Here is a 26212-nt window from a genome sequence, read left to right as displayed (position 1 = left end):
TCAATTTAACTGGCTTGCCAAAAGAAAATAAAGAGTCAAAATTGTCTTTCACTCCAACAACATCTCTATTACGCTCTCCAATTTAACAAATAAACCCCACATATCAGTCTCGTGTTGTCTTCTTCCTCCTATTATAATAAACCCCACATATCAGTCTCGTGTTGTCTTCTTCCTCCTATTATGGCAACGTAATGTTAGCACGAACACATCACTAATCATAATATAAGACATAACTACTTCAGAGATGTTACTTTGCGGCGCAATGAAAATAGCACGCCAATTTCATGAAGCACCTCCGGGAGCCTTGATGCCTAATGAAGCAACGACATCCTACAATTAGCGCCGATTAATAAATCTTCTGTGGACAGAAAAAAACGGTTTTTTGCCTAAGCACTCGCAGAAGCAACCCGTTGGAGATGGCCTTGCTATTAGTTTTGTTCTTTTTTCAAAACTAGCAAATTGTCCATCCGTTGCAACAGGATTTTATATTTTAAACATATTATTAAGTGATAGTAGTTGACACATGTAATCCTTGGTTATGTTTTTCTGAAAATATAGAATACAAATAAAAGGAAGCAAATTAGACTTTTTTCTACGCGCAATAAACATGCGACGGCTATTCCCCCTTGCGTGCTTCCCCCCACCCAGGCTGCAAGCTAGGCCTGGGTCGGGATTCTTCCTCCGCGCGCGCTCGCACGTGGGCCATATTCGGCCCATTCATTTGCAGCTGTCTGATTGCAGGACGGTCAATCCGACGGTCGGCCGGCGAGATTGGGGTGGCAAAACCCCGACCCAGCCGCCGCCGCCGACCGGAACCCTAACCCCAGCCCAGGTTCGACTCCCTCCTCCCTCCTCCTTTTGCCGTCGGCTGGGGCGCGGCGCGGCAGCGTCGACGCGCATGCTGTGGCCAGTGCGCGCGTTCTCCGAGGGGAGCACGCCGCCGTCGAGTGGCTTCGTGGCAGGACCTAGCCGGCACGCCCCCGTTCGCCCTTTCCTCCTCCCTCTCGACGCCGGCCAGCGGCGCTCGGCCCACGCGGCGATGGGCCGACGACGACGTCCTCGCCGCTCCCTCTCTAACGACAGTCAGTCCTCTCCTCTCTCCTACCCTTTTTCTAGGCCCACGTGTCATTCACTCTAGTCGTATTGGCAGATTCACTGTTATCACTATTAGAGTCTTTTAAGAACGGTATAGAAAAGTAAGCTGACAGCCCTGAGTTATATTGAAAACCGATTAGGACGTACATGTTGTTCAGTTCTAAAAAAATAAAAAGAAAGCACAAGTTGATTGGAATTATCAGCTTCACAAAAACACCACTACTGGGCATTGGGCTAGGCCTGATTTCATAAAAAGAGAAATCGTCATCAAAACATCTGTTGACAACTACAATTGATGAGCATGTCAGCACTCGAGGAAGCACTAATCTTATTGTCCTATCTTTTTTTAGAGAAAAAGGCTCAAGGCCTTGCTTTTTTAAAGCTAGGAGAACGAAAACAAAGTCTGCTGGGGTGCCAGCTTACAGCAAGTGAGCAGGGGGCAACAGCCACTACTCTAAACCACAAACAGAGCTCTCAAGTAGTCTGAAACGATAACAGCAGATAGGCAACAGAAAACAAACAGGCAGTTCAGCACCTAATAGCCTCACAGAAAAAGAAAGCAGATCACCCCACTCCATTTCTACTGCCTAAACTCTTAACCCCTTCTAGCATTTTGTTCTTCATGTCTTCCACTTCTAATCTATCACTTTCTTTCGCCAGAGCCTTCCACTGGGAGAGCGAAGATGCAGTCCTGAAAATCATCATGTTAGGAGATGATAACAGTTTATTCCGAAAAACCATATCATTTCTGATCAGCCAAAGATTCCAACACAAACCTCCTAGCAAGACACAGTTAGGTTTAGCACTTGTACTAACTAGGTTAACCAGCAGAATGTCTAATAGCATCTCAAAGTTATTTGGTTTGCTCTGCCAACCGAAAATGTCACGACAAAAACTCCAAGCAAACACAACAATCGGGCAAAGGAACATAATATGGCGAGTAGATTCCTGTTTACCACACAGTTTACAAAACTCAGAACTTGTCCAATTCCTAGCCTTAAGATTGACAGTTGACTGTATTCTATCTCTGGCAACCAACCAAATAAAATGTTTAACTTTTAAAGGAATAGGAGCTTTCCAAATCATTTCCATCCTCTTATCATAAACACCTCGAAACAACAAAAATTTGTACAAGGAAATAGCAGTAAATCTTTGTTTACTATCAAACATCCAAATAACATAATCATCATAATTATTTAACAATGTCTCCTCAATTAGTTTCTTTAGCTCTACCCAAGCATTCATCTCAGCTTGATTAAAACCTCTTTTAAAAGTCCCCCATTTATTATCACCTCTTCCAAACTACAGTTTTGTTGATTGCAAATCTGGAAAAGATGTATAAAGTAGATTTTCATTGGACATGTCCCATACCAGATATCTCTCCAGAAACGAATTTGTTTGCCATTCCCAACTTTCCAAGCACACCCCATATTAAACCATTGTCTTATGCCAAGGAGGTTTTTCCAAAACTAAGAGCCCTCTGATTTCCTAATCGAGAAGAAACTCTCTTTGTTTAAATATTTCTTTTTAAGCATCTTAATACAAGGACTGCCCTCACCCCCACTCAAGAGCTGATAAATCCATTTCGATAACAAGGAAATATTTCTTTTTCTGGTTTCAGTAAAACCCAGCCCACCACATTCTTTAGGGAAAGCCATATTATCCCATCTAACCATATGATATCTCTTTTTGTTACCAACCCCTTCCCAATAAAAATTAGCTCTAATAGAGTCCAATCTCTTATGAATACCTTCTGGGAGAAGATAGATTCCCATGGCATAAGTTGGGATGGAGGAGAGGCAGGCTTCTAATCTAACAGCCCTCCCATCATAAGAAAGATTTCTAGCTTGCCAAGAACTCAGTTTTTTCATGACTATCTGGGGGATAAACTCAAAATCTGAATTTCTTAATTTAGCATGACTAACTAACAATCCTAGGTACTTCAAAGGAAACTCTCCTTTGGGACAATTAAGCATTCTAGAGACATAATTGTGTTCATCCTCATCTAATCCTATAGCAAAGACCTCACTCTTGTGATAGTTGATTTTCATTCCTGACATCTCTTCAAAGCAATACAGTAAGAATTTGGTAATTCTAATCTCTTCTTCATTGTTAGAAATAAAAATCACAGTATCATCTGCACAGTGAAGATGAGTCAAACCCCCATCAAAAATATTAGGAACAATCCCAGAAATAATCCCAGCCTCCTTAGCACTATCAAAAATACCTGCTAATGCATCACTCACTAGATTAAAAAGTAAGGGGATAGAGGATCCCCCTGTCTAAGACCTCTAGAGTAGTAAAGAATTTACTTTTTCACCATTTATGTTTACACAGACTTTCCCTCCAGTAATACATTGTTTTATCCAATTAATCCATTTATTTGGGAAATTTTTTCTCTAACACCTCCATCAGAAAATTCCACTTTACTCTATCACAAGCCTTCTCAAAATCAATTTTAAAAATAATCCCTTTTCTTTTATTGGAGGCTAATTCATGCACAGCTTCCTGCAAAATTACACAACTCTCATGAATGAATCCTCCTGGAATGAAAGCTGATTGGGTGGGATAAATGACTTTGTCGGCTACCTCTCTCAGTTTGTTAGTAATCACCTTAATAATTAATTTGAAACATTCATTTAAAACACAAATAGGTCTATACTGCATAATGTTAACAGCCTCCCTAATCTTAGGTATAACAGAGATAACTCCATAGTTCAACCTCTTTAGATCTAACTCGTCATTCTGAAGAAGAATAAGCATCTCATATAAATCTGGTTTCAAAGTCTCCCAAAATTCTCTATAAAATTGAATAGGATAACCACCAGGACCAGGAGTAGTGTTCAATTTAGCATTTCTAATTACCAAATCCAACTCTTTCATGGTGAAAGGTCTAATAAGATTTTCCCCCTCAATCCCATTAAGGGAGAAACTTTTCTCCCACAGAGACCTTTTCAAATGAATGTTAGTTATTTCCTCATCTCTGAACAAATTTTTGTAAAACTCAACAATGTGATTAGTCAGCTCTTTTTGATCAGAGATAGTACCTTCACCCACCTCCAAATAAATAATATTGCACTTCTTTCTCCTACCATTAGCCACTCTGTGAAAGAAAGCAGTATTTCTATCTCCTAACAACAGCCATTGTTCACCACTCCTTTTCCTCCAAGAAATTTCTTCCATCTCATAAATATTCTCTAAAGCATTCTCAATCTCATATCTGTTTTCCCACTGGTCAGGGGATAAGCCTTCAAGGTCCTCTTGTTCATCCAACATCTCCAATTGATGCTTAAGATTAGCTTTAGCATTGATCTAGATTTTCCTATTATTCAAACTCCAACTTCTCAGAAATTTCCTTAGAGAAGAAAGTTTCCTATTCCAGTGGTCTAAGATGTAAGAACCATCTCTTATCATCATTTTGTTAATAACTAACTCCTTCAACCCCTCAATCAGGAACCAAGAAGGTTCAAATCTAAAAAAGTCATTCCTGGAATTGGAGTCTATACCCAGCTTCAATATCAAAGGGGTATGATCAGAGCCCACTCTCAGAGCAGAAAAAAGGGAAGCTAGACGGAAAGTATCTTCCCAAGATTGATTCATTAAAACTCTATCAAGGACCACCTAGGTAGGGTTGGTGTGCTTATTAGTCCAAATGAACTTCCTGCCAAACCTGTAAATCTCTCTTAAACCACAATCCTCAATGAAGTTGTTAAACTTATCCATCCATCTCTGGTCAGTATTTCTATTAGATTTTTCTAACATAAACCTATAAAGATTGAAATCTCCTCCAATTATGTAAGGAATATCTATATTACTTAAATGGAACATAAGTTCTGCAATAAAATCATTTTTTAAAGAATGCACAGCTGGCCTATAAACTACCACCATTTCCCACCTAACATTATCATTCAAGTTTTTAATAACAACACTAAGGAAAAAGGCTCCAACATGAACATGAATCAGCTCATAATTATTTGAGTTGACCCCTATGAGAATACCTCAAGATGCCTCTCTGGAAGCTTTCCAGGCCCATTTGAAGTTACCTTTACGAATATTATTTAGCTCTCCTTTTGAGAAACTTTCTTTTTTGGTCTCTTGAACACCTACTAAGTCACATTTATGAAGTAAGATCAACTCTTTTAGTTGGCCTCTCCTGCCCTCATTGTTAAGCCCTCTGGCATTCCAGAACAACACACTCATTTTTTTCTTGGTTTGTGTTTATTACCAGTTGCCCTCTTCTTCTTCTCTAAATCCCCATCATCAATATTCAACTCTTCTTCCCATAGATTTTGGGGATTTAAGATTTTTTCAGAGGAACTGGTTTTCGAAATCTCATCCTCATGTTTTTGTTTCCAACCAACTCTGCTATTTTTGCTTGAGCCACTTCTTTGGCTTTTATTGTGGTAATATTTTTATCAATTTCCTCTTTATCTGAACCTAACACAATACTCACAACATTTGCAATAGAGTTAATATATTCATTATCTAAAGAAGCAAAAATCACAAAGGAGTTAGACATACCTGTAGCCTCTAAGTTTTTCTTCTGAGTTAAGATCTCAGCTTTCAGAGAAACTGGAATTTCTTTGGCTTTATGTCTTAGACTCATTCTGGTAGGCATTTGTGGCCCTTTCTTCTTCAGAGCCTCTTTTTTCTTATAGCTCACCTCTTTAAATTGATTTATTTCCTCTAGCTCATCTTCTTCCATCTGCTTTTCAATGTCAGAATCAGTTGGAATATCACATTTTTCTTCTTCACCAAGCTTATCAGCCGCCAAACACAAAACATTATCTATATTCATATCCATTTGTAGATCAGGAGCGCATAACGAGAGATTATCATCTTGGGACTCCTGGCCAACAACTCCTTCCCAAACAACTAAAGCTTGTGAGCAGTGGACACTTTCCTTAGTAATAATATCACTCTTTTTGTCACTAGTAACCATTTCTACAAAGGACTTCTTTTTAGTTGCTGGTGGTGCAGATCGTGATCCTTTACTTCTGTAAAGAGATTTCTCAGAAAGTTTTTTGAACATTGGATCCTCTTCTTCATCATCTAACAGATCATCATCTCCAAAGCCACCCTCCTCATCATCTCTATCCTTGTTTCCATCCTTCTTCTCATCTCCTTTGCCATCTTTATCCTATCACCTCCTTCGTCATTTGAGTCCAAAGGTTTGGATATTGGACGGTAGCCCTCTGGCTCCCATATGATTTCATATCCAACCTTATTTATGTAGAAATGAACAGCAATGTGCAGCTCTCTTGGATCAATACAAGCACATTTGACTCTAATGGGACCCTCAGCATTAACACTTCTGGTGTCTATCTCCTCAAATTCACCCATCATATCTGTCAAGGCTTTAATAGCACTTTCATTTCTTGCTATCTTAGGGACACCTGTCATCTTGACCCAAATAGATGTGAGTTCATCAATAGCCTCCTCAGTCATGTTAGATGCCATCACACTCGCTTTAATGGTTAAACATTTGAAATCAAAGCTAAGAAATCTAGTAAAACTACCAAAAACTCATTTTCATTCAGTTGTTTGACTTTCCAGTCCCATCTCAAATCTGGAAATAAATCTCTCAGCTCCTTTACAACTCTTTGAATAGATGCTTTCCCTCATTTAATAGACAATAAACCTCTTACTGGAATGTTAGACCTCTCCTCAACATTACTTTCAATGTGTAGACTATAGAAACCTTGTCCTAGAATACCAAAACCACACAACTTAACCTCCTTCATATTTAGATTTAACGGGCAGTTTGCACATATATGGCCTATTTGATGACAAGCATAGCAAAGAGGTGGTTTACTACAAGTCGCCTGATGATGTCCATCCTGGCCACATCTGAAGCATTTGAGCACCTGAGTCCTATTCCCTTGCTCAGTTTGCCTATTTTGATCAACAGCCCCATCCTTTTTCCCCCATTCAAGTTGCTTCACAGGGAACACTGGACCAGTTTTATCAGATCTCTGCCCAAAGTTGGATTTATCCATCTCACCAATCCTCTCCTTGTCAGAAAAGTTTGAGGGATTACCTTGGAAGTTCTGGAATGGCTTTTCAACCTCCAACCAGTTTGAGCTCTGGAAACCTGGAGGTTGTTTCCCTTGGTCACCCATCCATCGCTCCTGCTTCTGGAATCCCCTAAATCGCCCTTGATTTTGTGACCAGTTCACATCCTGCTTTCCCCTTCCCAAGTGTTGAGGTTTTCTCCCATGCAACTTAAAATGATTCCAATTTTTTTACATTTGGTTGATTTTTTGTGTACAGAAGAAGTGGTTGTTTTTTTTTGTGTGTAGGCATTCCTATTTGTTTTCTGATGATCAAAATCAAGGTTCTTTTGTTCTAGGCCATCTTTAACGCTGAGCGCTAAGCTGGATGCCTAGAAAAGTTAAAAAGGTTAAGCATCTCGTTAAAAGCCATATCCCTCAATGTAGGCAATGAATGCTAGCTTTAAAAAGTTAGTACTCGCTCTATCCCATAATATAAGGCATAACTATTTTTAAAATGTTCCTTTGCCGCGCAATGAAAACAACACGCCAATTTTGTGAAGCACCTCCGAGAGCCTTGATGCCTAAGGAAGCAACAACATTATACAACTAGCGTTGTTGAAATCGTCTGTCTACAAAAAGAAGACAGTTTTGCTTTTTTGCCTAATCACTCACGGAAGCAGCCTGTTGGAGATGGCATTGGAGTTAGTTTTTTTTTAAAGTAACGTGACAACCTGAGTTATATTAAAAGTGGATTAGAACGTACATATATTTTGTCTCTTCTAAGAAATACTCCTAAAAAGAAAGAACAAGTTGGTTGGAAGTGGGCATTGGGCAAGGCCTGATTTCCTAAAAGAAAAAAGGCCATCAAAACATCCGTTGAAAAGTACAATTGACCAGCAAGTAAACACATGAAGAAGCATCTGCCCCATCTTTTTGCTTTTCGCTTAGGCATATGCTTAATTATAAGTTAAAACCTCAATATTTAAATTTAAATTTGGAGTAGCTTTTTGAGTTTTTTTTCATAGTTTATTTTTTAGTCTTAACTTTCAACTTTTAGATAGTTAAGAAGAGCTATATAAAGTTTTATTCACAAAATTTTTTATTAGGAAATATGTTATTTGACCTTTTTTTCATAAAAAAAACCAAACATTCACCCCCTTTCTTCTACAACTCCTTTACAAATTAGAAAGCACAATTTTCATAGATTTTCATAGGATTTTCATCTATACTAATATAGAAAGGAGTTGTAATTTTTTTATCGCCACACCAACAAATGTACACAGGATTTACTCGATCTATTTTTCACCGTTAGATATACGTATTCAATGGCCCATGATGATCTGAAATAACCCTCTCTAGCAATCCTACATAGAACACACCCGTTGACTCCTCCACCAAAATCGCCCCTATCTCCTCCACTAAAATCGCCCATAACTACTCCACCAAAATCGCAACGCTCTCCCGGGCGCCAGCAAGCCGCCACCGCCGGCCGGCGCAAGCCACCGCTGTGCCCGCTCTCTCCGCTAGCCCCGGTACTGCCGCCTGCCCCCAACCTCCGACCGCCTGCGCCCGCCGCCCACCTCTAGTGCCCCAACGCTTGCTGCCGCTGCTACTACCGGCTGCCTTCGCGCCCGCGCCCACTCTCCCGACCAAGGCATTTTGTTGGATCTCTTCCCCTTCCACTTTACTATTTGATTTTGTCTTAAACAATTAGTAGCAAGTTCTTATTTGATTGTGGATTTGCTTTATTTTTTTTACCAAGGAGGTGTTTAAGTGAATGCTCAGTTGTTAGTCCAGCACTCCAACTTCCGTTGCAGGTAGTTTTACACATGCAGTTAATTTTTTTAGTTGCATTGTGGTGTTGGTAGACCATTTTACTCGTGATTAGTTGCAATGTAGCAAATTAATTTGGATCTTGCAGTCATGTCGCGATCCAGTTCCGGCACATTGTCTCGGGTGGCGGCGTGGTTCCATCGCCAAATGATCAGAATCATATATCATTGAGTTGGCTCAATCTCTGCTGCCATTCCAAATTTCCAATTCATTTCTTTTGTTTGTGCAATTTGGTTGTGACTCAAACGATCAACTACTAAAATTCTTATATTGTTTGGACATACTATATTTTGCCCAGTGGGTGTTTGAATAAATGCCACTAAAACAATCTAGAGCTCTCAGCATGCATCCATGTAGTCACACCCTTTAGTTTCATACTTCGATTGTCTAATAGGTTTCGATTACTTATTACTTATTTTATTTAATTATTTTCATAAAGCCATTGACGGTTGTTACAATGAGCTTTGTTCTTAACTGTTCAAAGATATGGATTTTTGTTGTGCTATTTTGTTATATTTCTATTTGTCCAGACTCCAGATGCATCTTTGGTGCATTTTCAGTATGGTTATGTTTTTCTATACTAATATAAGTTATACTTGATATACTTTTTCTGCTATATTTTGATATTAATTAAGGAGCATTATTTATAAAAATATGGAACAAAATTGATATTTTTTAATCCATGCTAACTTTTCAACAACTTGATTAGTATTGACAGATGAAAAGTTATAAGCCTCTATTTCATCTCATAGATATCAATTGATTTTTTCTTATGCAGAAGAGCTAACGAGACAGTTACAACCGAAAGCATGCAGAGGGAGAGTTTGTTTGGTACTTTGGTATGAACAAATAATTGTTTCATACTGCATTAGTGACTTATAAATAAACATTAGTGACATATCTATATATTTATTTTATACAATACTACATTATATATATAGTTGGTTCATAAACCTAGAACGTTTAAGGATAAATATTGTGTAACGTGCAATGCACATGCATGTGTACTAGTATAGCACAAAACCTAAGGGCTTATTCGTTTCGAATGATAGGAAAAACATTGGAATAGGAAAAATGTAGGACTATCATGGGTTTGCATATGCAAAACAGAGGATCAAAAAACAGAGGAATGTGATGGTATAGAGCATTCGGAACACAGAAATATAAACCACAGGAATTAGCATGCATCCTATGCCAACCAAAACAAATGAGGTAGGAGTGGATGTTTTAATCCTACGAAATTTTGACGTTTTCATAAGATTTGTACAGTATTCCTTTGGAATTCCTGCATGTCATTCCTATGAAACGAATACTAACAGTTCCAAATAGGTAATCCTACAAATATCCTGTGAAAATCCTTTGAAACGAATAAGCCCTAAACTAAGCTTAACAGATCCTCGTGTTCTTCTGACTAGTTCAATGGCCGAAGGCCAACAACCAAGAGGCAGCCCACTTGCATTCACCCGGCCCAACTCCCTTACCGTGCGCGTGGGTTGACGGTAGGGTTTTCTCGGTCGTATATTCAGCGGTTGCCTCGCTTCACTGCGAGATGATTGCGCGAACAGGGGCCCGGAGCGGGAGACGGGACTGACGGATGCGATATGACTGCGAGGGAGCCAGTGACATGGATACTGGAATTTGCGAACCATGCGAACCGTATGAATAAATATAGAGATAACTCTATTAATATTGATTCGTGTAGAAATACGTAAAATAACGTTATTTTACGGACGCAGTGACAAGAAGATCAGTGTACTTTTGTACCAATATTTCTCTCCAGGAAAAAAAAATACAAAACAGGTCAATCTCCATGCACGTACACTACGGCAGGGCAGGCAGGCAGGCAGTACACGACGGTACGAGCCAACGTACCTAACAAACAGCCTAACCCGCCCCCCCCCCCCCCCCCCTCGCCTCCCCTCCCCGTCGCGCTCCACCAAACACACCACCCGCGCGCCGGCGGCCTAACCCGCAACGGTCAACGCGTTTACTGGTGGCAGAACGAACCCGCAACGCACCGCCTCGCGTGACGTAACCGAAACCCCCCGGATCCCCTCCCCCTCCTCTCCTCTCCTCTCCTCCCGCTACAAACACCACGCGAGCGAGCGACTCTTCCCGCCGCCGCCGCCGCCATGGAGCGCTACGAGTGCCTCGGCAAGATCGGGGAGGGCGCGGCGGGGGTGGTGCACAGGGCGCGGGACCGGGCGACGGGGGAGACCGTCGCCGTGAAGCGGCTCCGCGGCGGGGTCGGCTGCGGCGGCGAGGAGGAGTGGCTCCGGGAGGCGCGGTGCCTCGAGGCGTGCCGGGGCCACCCGCACCTCGTCGAGCTCCGCGCCGCGCACCTGGAGCGCGGGACGGGGTACGTCGTGATGGAGTACGTCGACGGGCCGAGCCTGGCGCGCGTCGTGCGGCGGGAGGGGAGGGGGCCGCCGTCGTTCGCGGAGGGCGAGGTGAGGAGGCTGATGCGGCAGCTGCTCGACGGCGTCGCGGCGATGCACGCGGCGGGGGTCGTGCACCGGGACCTCAAGCCGGACAACGTCGTCGTGGGTCCCCGCGGGGACCTCAAGATCTGCGACTTTGGCATGTCGCGCGTCGTTGCCCCCGCCGACGCGCCGCCGTACACGTCGCCCGTCGTCACCCTGTGGTACCGCGCGCCGGAGCTCATCCTGGGGTCCCGGGAGTACGACGCCCGCGTCGACACGTGGGCGCTCGGCTGCATCATGGCCGAGCTCCTCGCCGGCGCCCCGCTCTTCCCTGGCAGGTCGGAGATGGACCAGCTCAACAGGGTGTTCGACACGGTCGGCATGCAGGACATGAGGTCATGGCCGGGCTTCGCGCGCCTGCCGCGCGCGGAGTCCGCGCTCTGCCACCGCGCCAGGCCGCCGAGCCGGCTCCGGGAGATGTTCCCCGCGCTGTCCGCCGCCGGGTTCGACGTCCTGAGCGGCTTGCTCGCCTGCCGGCCGGACAGGCGGCTCGCCGCGGCGGACGCGCTCCGGTGCCCGTGGTTCACCGACGCCGACGCCGACGCCGTGCCTGCTGCCTGCGGCGGCGCTCGCTTCACTACCTGCGTCTCCGGTGTCGCTGACGCAATTGTCGTGTAGTACAATAAAAAAACAAAACGAGACAGTCCATGGCCAATTGGAAGTAAATTAATTTTTTAATTAATTGTAGATTTTTGTACCAATTTTGTATTATTCTAGCATTGGTTCAGCAACAGTTTTGTGACCACGTTCTTGGGTGATTAGAGAATTGGGAACAACGTGCTTCGTATGGGGTTTGTCAGGTGATGCATCAATCCTGCATGGTGGTTGGTGGAAGGCTCCTGAAATGGGACGTTTTGCCAAGCTGTGTGTTGATTGAGTCTTTTCAAAGCTGTATTTTAAAGCAACAATAACACAAAATGCTTTTGAGAACTGTAACATCGTAGAATTAAGGAAGATATTTGAACAAAAATAGGCCAATTTGCAGTTGAAGTGATATATATGCATTCAACTAACCAGTATGTCTGCAAGTAAAATAAAAATAAGTGTTTTTAGAAAAAAAACGACCTAACTAACATAAAGGCATAAAATTATTGAATTGCAAAAAAACGGTTAGGTAAAATAAAAAAAAACATATGTCTGCTTCATGCCTTGTTTTGTAAATGTGTCATGGCCACTTGTAACGAGCCAGAGAAAGTGTCAAGAGAAATAGAAAATGGTTGAGTGCCTAAACATATATATTATATTGTCGCACCGAAGTGTTTGCATGGACTAGTTTGTTCCCGTCGTTATCTACCTTTTACGAAGTTGTTAGGTGTATATTTAACTGTTAGATCATTCTTCTATATTATATTCAAAAAATCACAACTACGGGTCTTCTATTAAATAAAGGTTTACGCACTTTGGTCATTTCTAGATGGTTTGTCTCATTTCTCAGGAACAAAATAATCAACTGTTCGTTGTGATGCTGTGGCAAATGATGAGTACACGATTATATTAATCATTTTCAAAAAATATTTAGTAGTATCAAAACACTACATATGAAGTTCTACAAGATTACTCCAAAGATAAAAAAAAAACACCTTCTGCTTCTTTTAATTAAGGCCAGATGGCAGCAAGCTGATCTCATTATTAATACGAATAATTATAATTAAGAAAAAATGGACCAAAAAAAGTGGGGAAAACACAATTGCCCCACATTGCTTGTTTCAGACCGTCCATCTGCCATCAAATACTTCGTACGGTTTTCTCGCAAACATCAAATTTCCAAATGGAATGCTTCTGTTTGGTAGCAGTGTTGTGTGGGACAACACTAGCAAGTGGCAATGTCTAATTAGGTGGAGAATGGACATACTTGGTCACTAAATTTCAGGTTTGGATCAGTCCCACTAGATGAAGATATTCCTTGGTTGCAAAGACCAATTAAAACAGAAAGGATTAGAAAGTTAATGCAATAAGATATTAGTGCATATGAACCAAATATTCTGGCTCAGCCCGTATAATCCCAACAACAGGAAGAATATATCCAAAGTGGTTCGGTTGGATATCCTCGTGTGGACATAAATAGCAAACAAAGATGAAACAAAAATGCTTCAAATGCAACGGACATCCAAATAATATCTAAACAACATATTTATAAATAAAAAATAATTTAAAAATAAAACTTTTACATACATATTTTTAGCGATTTAGAAGTCAATACTAATAAACTTATATGAAAAGCCCTGAAAATCAATGGCATGTTAAAAATCCAAATTTTGGGTCATAAGCATAAGCAGAGGCGTAAAGTTGAGGTCTCATTCGCCCGATATGTCAGCATTTACTTTATCAATTCATGTTGGTCCAACTGCAATGGGAAAATTAAATCAATCTAAGGGATTTAAAACTTTTTGTATGTCGTTGAAATATTTTTTGAGTTGTATACAATTGTTACGTTGTAGTCAAATATGTGGCTAAATGTTTGCCTCGTTTCTCTTGTATTTCCGTGTTTATCCCAAAACTTTGCCGCATTTATTCAGTTTTCAAATATATTTTTATTATGTACACTTATTTAGCAAATACGAGAGCATAAATTCAGGTTGCAAACTATTGTTAGAATAATTTGTTGTCTTAAATGATGACTGTGTTTAAGTCGAATAATTTTAACAAGATTCAACTTAGACATAAATCTATTACAAATGATTAAAAAGAAAATTACAATGTCTTGATCTCAGAATAAAGAAATATCTACCCGTCTCTCTTCAAATTTCAAAACCCTAATTTAATTAAGTGCATACTATGACAAGTATATGCACCGTCATGGGCGAGATTCATTTTTTTCCCCAAAATTGCAAAACAGCTGCTAACTATGATTTTGGCTGTGTTCAGCGAGAGGGTGTACTTCTCCCCTAGGCACGAACATGAAGCATCGGATTAGCACTGGCTTAATTAAGTATTAGCTAAAAAACTTTAAAATAGATTAATATGATATTTTTCAAGTAACTTACCTATAGAATTATTTTAAAAAACTATTTAACAGTTTGAGAATAGTCTACGCTGAAAATGAGAGAATGGAAGTCGGGCGAGGGAAGAAAAAGACCACATGCACCCGGTAATCAGACCAGGCCCAACACCCTCCCTCTCTCATAAAGACATGTCGATCTGCAGCAACTTTGACCTTCCCAGCCTACAGGAGGAGCAAGAGCTCCTGATCGACAGTCCACATGATTCGATTAGGGCAACTCCAACAATTTTACCATTCCACTTGCCAAGCAAAATTTGTGGTTAAAGTAAACCAAGAAAAAAAACCAACTCCATTAGACTTGTTATCCAACTTGCCAAGCCAAATTACTTGCCAAAATCCTTGCAAAGCTGACCAAATCTAACAAGTCGGAACCACTTGACAAATGGTGGGTCCCACAACCCACCTTCTCTCTCCTACATCTGCAAGCTGCGCATCCTCACCCATCTCACGTCGTGTGTTCTCTCGCCATGGCCACCACCGCACTCCTCGTCCATGCCATCTGGTCAGGCGGCGGCGCGCCACACTCGCAGGTGTTGTGCACGAGCCAAGGATCAATGACCAGAGCCACCTTCATTTCTCATGATGCAGTAGCGGGCGAGGCACTATGCTTGCTGGCCCCACTGGTATGGCCTAAGCTTTTCTCCCTCAACCTCCCCGGCTTTGTCTCGACACACTTTAGGTCAGTTGATTGCAGACCTCACTATCACGATGCACATCGCAGAGACTAGCCTCTCCATCTCTATTTCCTTCGATGACGCTGACCCTCCCTTGCTTCTAGTGTCGGTCGTCGATAACCTTCCTCTTTTCTGCTCTCCAGCTTTGCAGCAGGCATTGACCATCTCCTCCCCCTCTCCAGCATGAGAAGAAGAGTGACAAAGAAAAGTGAGGCTGACATTCCAGTCCCACTGATATATTGGATAGTGTATTAGAGCATGAACCAAATTTGGCTTGCTAAATTGATTAGAGAACTTGGTATATTGGTATTTGCAGTCATATATAGAAGTATGTCTTTGTTCTTTGGTTGCTTTATATTATAAACAGAAACATGCTGAGTTTTTTAATTTCAAGCTTTTGTTATAGAACCGGTCACAAAATCAGCATAGAAAACCGAATGTGAAACCACATGATAAGGTCTAAAACTAACAATAACACCGAAGCACTATATTTGTTAACAAGTTCAGCCGTAGTCTAATCCCCAGGACACTAATTACAGCATGTTCCTCTATGATAAAAAAATATTTACAGTGTATTAAGATATCGCCCCATCTTACCCTCACTTACTTTTAATGTCGTTTTAACCGTTGTGCGATTACAGACATGATAGTTCGACTCCTGTACTATCCTGACACCTATTACAACATCAAGTTATATAATGTGCTCGACGTTCTACACACATTCAACACAAATTCTAACAAACTCCACCTTCACAAATATAGTATGTCAAGTTGAATTTGCTTCTTGAGAAAACCTCATGTATCGAGACTTGAATTGGTTCCTTTTGCAACACACGTCAAGCCACCTCGACAAGCCTACACCAACTCACCGTCATTCCTAACTTTTTTCTCTTGGCTCTGAAAGAAAACTAATCTGGGTTAACGTCGACGGTGCGATGGATTCGTGTTGATTGAATCGCACAAAACGGCGATGGCCAGAGTACATATATATGCGCTGGAGTTATGGTAGCCGGATCCTAATTACAGATATTCTGGACTAACTACCGGCCACCTTAATCTCCAATGCATGCAGATTACATATATGCAGATTACATGTCATATATATGTATATATATTCTAACACTCCCCCTCAATTGAAACTTCTTAAGTTGAGGTTGTTTCTGAAATCTTCAAACTGTCTCACAGCCAAAGGCTTGGTGAACCCATCTGCAACTTGATCCTTGGAAGAAATATATTCTATCTCAAGTAATCTTCTAGTTACTCTTTCTCTGACAAAATGATAGTCTACTTCTATATGCTTAGTGTGTGCATGAAAAATAGGGTTAGCAGATAAATGTTTAGCTCCAATATTATCACACCAAATTTTAGCAGTTCTAGGCGTCTCAACACCAATTTCATGTAACAATGTTTGCATCCACATAATTTCAGCTGTAGCATTAGCTAAAGCCTTATATTCTGCTTCAGTGCTAGATCAGGAAACTATAGGCTGTTTTCTTGCATTCCATGGCACTAAGTTTGACCCAAGATATATAGCAAAGCCACCTATAAATCTCCTGTCATCTACACAGCCTGCCCAGTCAGCATCAGTAAACCCATTTACTAGCATAGAAGGAGATTTACAAATCTCTAAACCATGACCAATGGTATACTTAATGTATCTCAGGATTCTCTTGACCACTGTCCAATGTGTTAAAGTAGAAGCATGCAAAAATTGATAGGCTTTATTTACTGAATAAACAATATCAGGTCTGGTCAAAGTTAAATATTGTAAAGCTCCTAGGCCACATTTGGTTGTGGAGGAGGCAAGTTAACTTAGCCCAGCGCGAAAAACGGAGTAATAGATTAGTACATGATTAATTAATTATTAATTATTGAAAAAATATGAAATAGATTAATATGATTTTTTGAAACAACTTTCCTACAGAAAATCTTTGCAAAAAATACACCGTTTGGCAGTTTGGAAAGCGTGCGCGCGGAAAACGAGGTGGTAAGTTAACTAAGGGGGTGCAAACGAACATGGCCCTACTACACTTCTATACTATGTTGCATCCTTTGGGCCAAGAAGTGTACCTTCATGAGTTGAAAGTTTTTCTGAAACAAGTAATGGAGTACTTACAGGTTTACAGTCTTGCATCCCTACTCGTTTGAGCACATCATTTGCATATTTTTCTTGTGTCAAAATCACTCCATGGTCTGTCTTGTTTAATTGAGGAAAAAATGCAGTTCTCCCAAGTCTTTCAAGGCAAAATCTTTAGTAAGATCCTTTAGCAGGGCTGCAGTTGCACTGGGTACAGAACTTGCAACAATTATATTATCAACATAAATCAACAGGAAGATAGAGACATTTCCTTTACTATAAAAGAACAGAGAGATATCTGCTTTTGATGGTTTAAAACCAAGTTCCTGTAGTTTAGTACTTAACCGCGAATACCAGGCCCTAGGTGCCTGTTTAAGCCCATATAGAGCTTTATCAAGTTTACATATATGATCTGGATATTTAGGATCTTCGTATACTGGTGATTGCCTCATGTATACCTCTTCTTCAAGAATTCCATGAAGAAAAGCATTCTGCACATCTAACTATCGCAAACTCCAACCTCTAGATATAGCAATAGATAAAATGGTTCTAATAGTAGCTGCTTTAACAACAGGGCTAAAAGTATCCTCATAATTAATGCCATACCTTTGTTTGAAGCCTTTAGCAACCAACCTGGCCTTGTACCTATCTAGGGTACCATCAGCTTTCCTCTTCACCTTATACAGCCATTTGCAGTCAATTATGTTTGTTCCTTTTTGAGAGGGGACTAGGTGCCACGTGCCATTTTTCATCAAGGCATGATACTCTGCATCCATAGCATCTTTCCAATTATTATCAGTAAAAGCTTCATCTAAGGGCCGAGGCTCACCTGACGTAACGTAGAGAGACAACCCCACTTCACTGTGCCATCGGTGTAAATTTTCTTCTTATACCGCTTTGAAGCCTTGTTTTTGGTCTGACAGGAGCATCTCGCTGCACAGGAGATCCTTGAGCTGTTTGCTGGTACTGTTCAGGAGAGTCAATGGAGTCGGACTGCATGTTGTCAGCATTGGTGCCGTGCAAATCGTTGGCTCCACTGACAGACAACTGCACATGATCTGCAGCCTCTGACGCCTGCACTTGAGAGGGAGAATTTGTTCCCGAGGCTGACTGTTGTGTCTGCACGGTCGGTGATCCCGGAGTGAGTTCTTTAGTAGAATTTGCTCCGTGTACATCCTCCTGCATCCCAACACTGCTCCCTGCATCATTTTCAGCTACATTTTCTCCAGAAAAATCATCAGATGGCTCATTAGGCGCAGTATTAGGCATATGATCAATACCATGTTCTCCCCCTTGATCAGTACAGTGTGAGACAAGGGAGCTAGGCAACAAGGATATCTCAGCACGGAGACGAGCTCCAGCATTAGGGTGAAGTTGGGAGAAAAGAAAAACATTTTCATCAAAGATAACATCATGGGATATATAAACTCTCTCGGTAGATATATCTAGGCATTTGAAACCCTTGTGTAGGTGACTATATCCACGGAAGGCACATTGCTTAGAGCGGAACTGCAGTTTATGATTGTTGTATGGTCGAAGGTTAGGCCAACAAGCACACCCAAAAACTCGTAAAAATTGGTAATTGGGTTTTTGATAAAACAATTTTTCTAGAGGTGTCTCAAATTAGATCACTTTGCTAGGGGTTCTGTTTATGAGGTAGGATGCAGTAAGGAAAGCTTCATCCCAAAATTTTAAAGGTATAGATGCTTGAGCAAGAAGAGCAAGCCCAACCTCAACAATATGGCGATGCTTGCGCTGAACCATTCTGTTGGTGAGCATGAGGGCAAGACACATGATGGGTGACCCCAATTTTCTCAAAGAAAGAGTGGAGTTTTTCATATTCTCCTCTCCAGTCAGTCTTCATGGCAATAATTTTGCGACCAAGCAATCGTTCTACAAGAGCTTGAAACTCATGAAACCTTTGAAAAACATTAGATTTATACTTAATAGGATAAACCCAAGTAAACTTACTATAATCATCAATAAAGCTCACATGATATTTCTTGCCCCCAACAGAATCAGGAGCAGGGACCCATACATCAGAATGAATAAGATCGAAAGGATTACTTGAAAAACTAGATGACTTGGAATACGGTAGCTGATGGCTTTTAGCCTTCTGACATGCATCACAGACCGACTCATCTCTAGACTCAGAAAGACATGGTAACTTGTTCTTACTAATTATTTTTGCAACAATAGAAGTGGAAGGATGGCCGAGACGACTATGCCATCTTGTAAAAGATGGTGTAACACTGTAGGCTTGCTTGGATGTGCTGGAAGGCAGTGGATAGAGGCCCCTGTGACGCCTCCCCCTAATAATTGTTCTCTTCGTGGCTAGATCCTTATCCAAAAAATATTTAGAGTGAATCTCAAGGAAAGCATAATTATCTTCAACAAGACGAGATGCAGAAATAAGATTTTTTGAGGCTTGTGGAACATGAAGGACATTTTTCAAATGAAGTGTACGATCAGGGGTATGAATCAAGGAATGACCTATATGCTCAATTTTCATACCTGCGCCATTTACAGTGTGAATTTGATCGGTCCCTTTGTATTTCTCCCGAGTTGTCAGCTTGTCTAGCTCGCTTGTGAGATGATTTGTAGCCCCAGTGTCGATATACCAGTTAGTATAAACACCGTATGCATACGCAGCGGCAGCTACATGCCTTTCGTCAGGCACGTAGTTGGCATCAAAGCGATGCCAACACTCAGCAGCGATGTGGCCTCTTTTGTAGCAGACCTGGCACACGTGGCGCGTGTCAACACGTTGCTGGTTGCCACCCCGTCCGCCACGGTTTCCTCCTGCGTTTCCACGGCCGCGACCACCGTCACCGTGGTCGCGTCCAGGATTCCCTCCGCTAGCAGCCGCCAATGACACCGCTGCGAGGGATGAAGTTTCCGCGACCACCGTTGCTACGATGTGCTGCATTTGCCGAGCCTTGTTGTCGCAGATGTAGCCTGTTCTCAAAATTGAGCAATTGTGCATACAATTCTGTCATGGTGATGGGTTCAACCTTCATCCCAAGAGCAGATACAAACGAGGCATAGTTGCCATCTAGGCCATTTACAATATATGCAATCATACCTTCCTCATCTAGAGGCTTTCCAGTAGATGCAATCTCATCGCTATAGGCTTTCATCTTGCCAAAATATTCAGAGATTGACATTGTACCTTTGCTTGTTGTTTGCAAGGCGAGACGCACGTTCAACGTGCAGGCGCGAGTTTGAGATCCAAACATGTCGCCAATAGCTTTCCATGCCTGCGCCGAAGATCTTGCTCTGGCCACTTGATTCAGTATGTCACATGACAGAGAGGAGAGGAGAAAGCCAAGGACCTGTTAATCGGCCGCGAACCACTCCTCAAAATCTGGATTTTCCACCACTGTTATCTTCTCCCCTTTCTCTCCTTCTTTCTGCTCGATCTGAGCAGCCGGCGCCTCCTTCTTCCCGGTGAGATACCACTCCAGTCGCGCGCCACGAACAGCAGCAAGGATTTGTGTTGTCCATGCCGCATAGTTCTGCTTGTTCAGTTTTTCTGCGACATGCACACCAAAGAGAGGATTTCCAGTGGAGGTGGTAGACGAGGAGGAAGCCATGACGATCTATGTCAAAGGCTCTGATACCATGAAATAAAACTAATCTGGGTTAACGTCGACAGTGCGACGGATTCGTGTTGATTGAATCGCACAAAACGGCGATGGACAGAGTACATATATATGCGCTGGAGTTATGGTAGCCGGATCCTAATTACAAATATCCTGGACTAACTACCGGCCACCTTAATCTCCAATGCATGCAGATTACATATATGCAGATTACATGTCATATATATCTATATATATTCTAACAGACTCCACCTGGAACAGAGCTCCGTTTTCTCTTCTATCATCACATAGTCGTCTTGCCGAGCGGTATTGGACTTCTTGTTAACTAGCACATACCCAACACCCTAGAAGGACATATTCATATTGATATTCATCTTGCATCTTAAATTTGATTCCATCTAGTCCATGCCTAGACAAGGATGTCTTAAACTAACTAGACACTCAAATTCACGAGAACATATGAAGAGAACCATTTCTTTGTTAGCATCTTATAAACTGAGATAATAAATCCAACATTCACACTTTAGGAAAATTCAATATTTCCTTGAATTACCCCAAAAATTACTACAATTTCTCGTCTCTTTTCCTTGAGTGACATGGTTTTCATATATCCCCATCACGATGTTTCGTAGATGTTTAATATATCTTATATTGTCATACAATTGTGTTAACTCCAACAAAATTTATTGGTTGTTGTCCTGACCAGGGTTTACTTTACCGCTGGTAACCGGTCAAACCGCTATGACAAGGTAGCAGTTACGGTGGTTTGATTCGAATAAAGTTCCATCAAATTCAAAAAAATTAAAAAAATTGTAGAAACAACCACAAAACTTCATGGTTATACATATGGACATGTAGATAAGTTTGATGATGAACTTCTTTTTTGCGAAAATAACGTTTATATATTCAAAATGTAACATACCTAAGTCCGTAAACCCGAGAACTAAATTTAACTTAAATGCATCATGTGGTTGTTGAGTGGTTTTAATTGTTTTTGGAGCTTAATCATCTCATCATCACATGCAATAATAGGCCTAGAGTCACAAAAATAATTAATTTGGTATTTATCTGCATCAAAAATTCTACAAAAATTCTGAAAAATACCTTGATATGTCAGAAATCAACCCTCAAATTTTCAAAAATTTTCATTAAGGTTTGCTATCTCTTTGATCTATTTTAATCTCTCCAAAATCCTGAAAAACTGCTTAGTAGATTCAAACTTGCTCTCTCGGTAAAATTTATTTCAAAACCTCTTTTTGAAGTTTGGTTTCATCTAAATTCTTCTACTAACATTCCTCTAACACCACGAGGAGTGGCACACCGTGGATCACTCTTTAACCCTTTCTTCTCTCCCTCCAAAAATCGAATCAGCTACTAACTGCACTGTCAACGGCTGCTAACCATGCTGTCAACCTATGTTCATCCCTTCATTAAGACTAGACCAAAGACTTCTAACTGAAACCACTTCATCTCTTTTTACTCTTCACATCAGCCACGACCAAGAGGATCACTAGTCCACGTTTCTTGCTGCAAAAAATCTCTCTTCAATCCCCTCCAAAGATCCTTGGCAGGCGACCTTCCTTGACTTAGCCTCCAAGCCAGATTTCAAATTTCTTTCACTTGCAAGAGGGCTCCACACCCTTAGGACCCACATGAAAGCCTCCCACTCTCTCCTCACAGCCTCCACCGCGCTCCATGCCCAATGGGTGCCCAAGAAACCCCATCATAGCACCAGCCACCTCTCTCTCACTCCGCCCACTCCACTCTTGCTTATTTGCCAAGCCAACACGCCAGGAGGAAGGGCATACTCCCCACATCACGTTCCAAGTCCGAGCAAAAGCATCCCATGCCCAGAATGCCCGGAGCTCAACCGTCTTTCTTGGCACCGGCAACTTAGGCATCGTCGTTCTTCATCCCCGGTGAGTCCCTCTCTCTTTCGTCCTATGGAACATGATCTACGTATCACGCCAAGCTCATCCGTGCCTCTTTTGCCCAAGAAGCAATCTATCAAACACATGTTGGGCGTCATCGACCTCGCCGCCGGCCACCGTCTTCGCCGCTCCCATGGACCTCGTTTCCTCCGTTTCTTTGCTTGGTGAGCACCCTAGTACCTTGAGATAGCTCTTGCACTAACTCTTTTGCACTAACTGAGCCCTTGCATGCACTAACCAAGCCATTGCAAGCACATGCATGGGCATACCAAGACATACCACTGTTGTTGATAATGTTTCATGGGCTACGGATCACCATTTCCATCACCACCACCACTCATGGATGCGCAAGGACACCCTCTACATTTTCTCTTTTGTGCTCGAATCGATTCGGGCAACCGATCGTCGCCGGCGAGCTAAAAATCCAACTCACCCATGGCTGCCCCTCCTTTGACCACTTTGGTCCTATATTTTATTGGGCTAAATGATTTTATTGCAAACATGCATACGTTAGCTAGTATTAATTTTGTAAAAGGAAATTATATAAATGTGGAAAATGTAGATATGACCTAATTGATGCATAATCCTCCTTGAAATATTGAATCCTTGCTGGTTGTCACCATAGGGTGCTTTTGAATACAATTATTGTGTTCTTTGGGATTATGCTATGCTTATATTGCCGCTATATGCTTATATTCGGTTACCGCCATGCAAATTTCTCATTTTGTTAAATGTTATATGTGAAAAGGTTATTTTGATGCTGCTGGATAGAATTTTAAATGTGTGAGTATTGTGAACTGAAAATGGAGATAACTTGTTTTTAGACTTGGGCGGCGAGTGGTGTGCATATGAGTCACGCCCAGAAATTCCTCACACGAATTTCTGAACTTAATTGTGTATTAAATCCCTGTCCAGGACCAGCCAGGGTACACAAAAAGACAATGTTGATTACATAACCATCGTTCTTAGAAACAACTGAAAATAATACTTATTCTAACGAAAATGCAGCGGAAAGAAAAGTAGACTAGCTCCAGCGGGTACTGCTCCGGTCCACAGGCAAAGCTTCGACTGCAGACCAGCTCACTCCTGAGAGTCACCTCCATCGGACTCAACTTCTAGCTCTGGAGGGAAAAATTGGGCAAGGCTGAGTACAAACCACCGTATTCAACAAGTAACACGGAAAAGGGCAATAAATGATGCATAGGGATCATCAAGGACAGGCTAGGGTTAGTTGCAATAAAGCAGCAGTTAATCAAATAACAGAGATTAAAAATGAATAAAGGTGATTGAAACATTAAAGGATAAGTAAATCATTGTAAAAATACCACAACACTGTCCAACGTTACACCACGTTGCAACAGGCCCAACCACTACTCAACGTTACACCACGTTGTAGTAGTCCCGAGTGAAAACCAGTTTACTCAAGTTATTAAAGGTTCACTAATCACAGTGAAGCTGGGAGTTCACCCGTAACCGTGGGCACCGCTATTCGAATAGGTTATACTCTGATCAGAGGTGTACTACTGTACCCACAAGACACGACTCCACTACATTTGAACGTGCGCCGACATACCACCATGGTATACCGGAAAGGAGACCGTGATAGGACCCATCACATAACCCTCCCTATTTAATCGCACAGCACTTCAGGTTTCACCCCCTCCTTTACACCAAGTCGGGCAGTCCCCTCTTGTGCCTTGGTAGATCCGGAAGCAGCAGAGGCTTTCGTTACACCACGATTGCCCGTCCATACTCCATCACGGCTACCCTTGCCTTAGCACGTCAAATAGTTCGAAGCCATGCTTCAAATCCTACCTTACCCATTTCGGCATGTGGTTAGCACTTAATTACTTCCAGGGTTTCCCGTGAACCGGTCCTTAATTGCCATGGGTGCGACTCTCAAAACCATGCACCCACAGCCCACCATTATCAATATTTTAGTTGACATTAACCCGAATCGGTTAATGAATCATTATTACAGCTATTCAGAACTATGCATGATTAAATGTGATCCCATGAGCTACTTGTTCTAAGCACGGCTAAGCATTAACCTAGGCCTAACTCTAATCAAGTTACCCCTGGTCTAGCATGAATAAGGTTGGATAATCAACGGCATAATAATAAGGTTTACCCGAAAAACAAATACAGTAATTCTTTACTTAAAACAATGCATGTTTGAATAAACAAAGCAGGGAATTTGTAATAATGGGTTCAATATGATCAAAGATGAGTGCCACTTGCCTTGCTCTGGCCCCTGGGGTATTTCGGCGACGATCTCGAAGTAAACCGGCTCTTCGGCGGGGTCCGAATCTAAGCGACAAAGCACAAAAATAAAGAAAACAGGCACAAACTCTACTGAAAGAGCAAAAGAAAGTCCTAAATCAATTATTGCGCAATTAATGGGGCTGCTGACGTCAGCGAGGAGAGAGGAGGCGCTGACGGGTGGGGTCCACCTGTCGGTGAGAGAGAGGGGAGGATGAGGGGCTGACAGGTGGGTCCCGGGGAGGAGAGAGAGAGGAAGGGGCAGGGAGATCGGCTCGGCTGGGAGAGGAGGGAGGCGACGGCCGGCGGAGCGGGCGACGGAGGGCGATGACGGTGGGGCGGGCGGCGCCGGCAGAGGGTCGGCGATGACGACGGCGACGACCGGCAGTGTGAGGACAACGACGGCGGCGGCGAGGGCAACACTGGGCGCAAGACGACGTGTGGCGGCGCACGGCGTCGAGTACGACGGCGACGGCGCGCGGGAAGGCGAGCCAATCACGCAGGAAGATGGGCGCGTCACCACTACGGCGTGGTAGAGGCGACGTCGGGCGATACTCCGGCGGCGACGTCCGACAGTCCACGGCGCTCGACGACGGCAGCGAGGGGAGAGCTCGGCGGCGCCGGTAGCGAGAAAGGGAGAGGGAGGAGAGGGGAAGCTTACCGATGGCGGCAAAGGTGGAGGAAGCACGGCGAGGACAAGGCGGAGGTGATGACGCTGTCTTGCGGGAACGACTGCTAGCGAGGCGCGTGATCAGCGGCGGCGAAGACGGCGGCGACGCAGCGGCAGCCGGGTGGGGGGAGGAAGCACGGGCGCTGGGGATGCCCGCCGTTGACGGCGAAGGCGGTAGCAAGTCGGCGACGGCGAGGCAGAGGTGGTGATGTGGCTGGACGGCGACGAAGGGCAGCCGGCAGCGAGATCGAACGACGGTGATGACGGGGCAGCGCGGCGGCGGCTCAGGCGGGTGGAGGAAAAGGGTGAGTGGCGGCGCGAGGCGGCCGGGGTTTTATAGGGGAGGATGGCCGGCTAGGGCGGGCGGCGGAAGTTGGAGACCGAGTCGGCGACGCGGCGGACTCGGCGGTGACCGTTGCGGCGGCGGCGGTTGCGGGCACGGGGCGGTGACACGGCGGACTCGGACTCGACCGGCGCGGCGCAGGTGCGGTCGCTGACATGTGGGTCCCGCCTGTCAGCGGCGCAAAGGCGGAGGGAGGTGGCGGCGGACTTCGCGGGCGCGGCGCGGGCGAGCTAGGTCGAGCG

The 26212-nt window shown here is 43.0% G+C and overlaps 1 protein-coding gene, 1 long non-coding RNA gene and 1 other non-coding gene across 3 annotated transcripts; 2 read left to right on the top strand and 1 right to left on the bottom strand.

Moving 5' to 3' along the window:
- The first annotated feature begins 838 nt into the window (after nucleotides 1-838).
- LOC107305441 lies at nucleotides 839-9323 on the top strand. Its single transcript, XR_001551598.1, has 3 exons — nucleotides 839-1082; nucleotides 8854-8908; nucleotides 9013-9323. It is a non-coding gene; the product is annotated as an uncharacterized LOC107305441 (long non-coding RNA).
- Nucleotides 9324-11056: 1733 nt separating this feature from the next.
- LOC121056019 (putative cyclin-dependent kinase F-2) lies at nucleotides 11057-12650 on the top strand. Its single transcript, XM_040529674.1, has one exon. It carries the CDS (start codon nucleotides 11057-11059, stop codon nucleotides 12023-12025), a length of 969 nt encoding a protein of 322 aa, XP_040385608.1. The 3' UTR covers nucleotides 12026-12650.
- Nucleotides 12651-20121: 7471 nt separating this feature from the next.
- LOC121056077 lies at nucleotides 20122-20260 on the bottom strand. Its single transcript, XR_005812980.1, has one exon. It is a non-coding gene; the product is annotated as a small nucleolar RNA Z247 (small nucleolar RNA).
- Nucleotides 20261-26212: the final 5952 nt, after the last annotated feature.

Source organism: Oryza brachyantha, chromosome 12, assembly GCF_000231095.2.
Source record: "Oryza brachyantha chromosome 12, ObraRS2, whole genome shotgun sequence".
Taxonomy (NCBI): Eukaryota; Viridiplantae; Streptophyta; class Magnoliopsida; order Poales; family Poaceae; genus Oryza; species Oryza brachyantha.
Note: the sequence above shows the minus strand (reverse complement) of the source record. Positions and strands in the feature narration are given on the sequence as shown.

Excerpts from the sequence above, each read along its gene's own strand:
- LOC121056019 (XM_040529674.1), top strand. The coding sequence starts at position 11,057 with ATGGAGCGCTACGAGTGCCTCGGCAAGATCGGGGAGGGCGCGGCGGGG.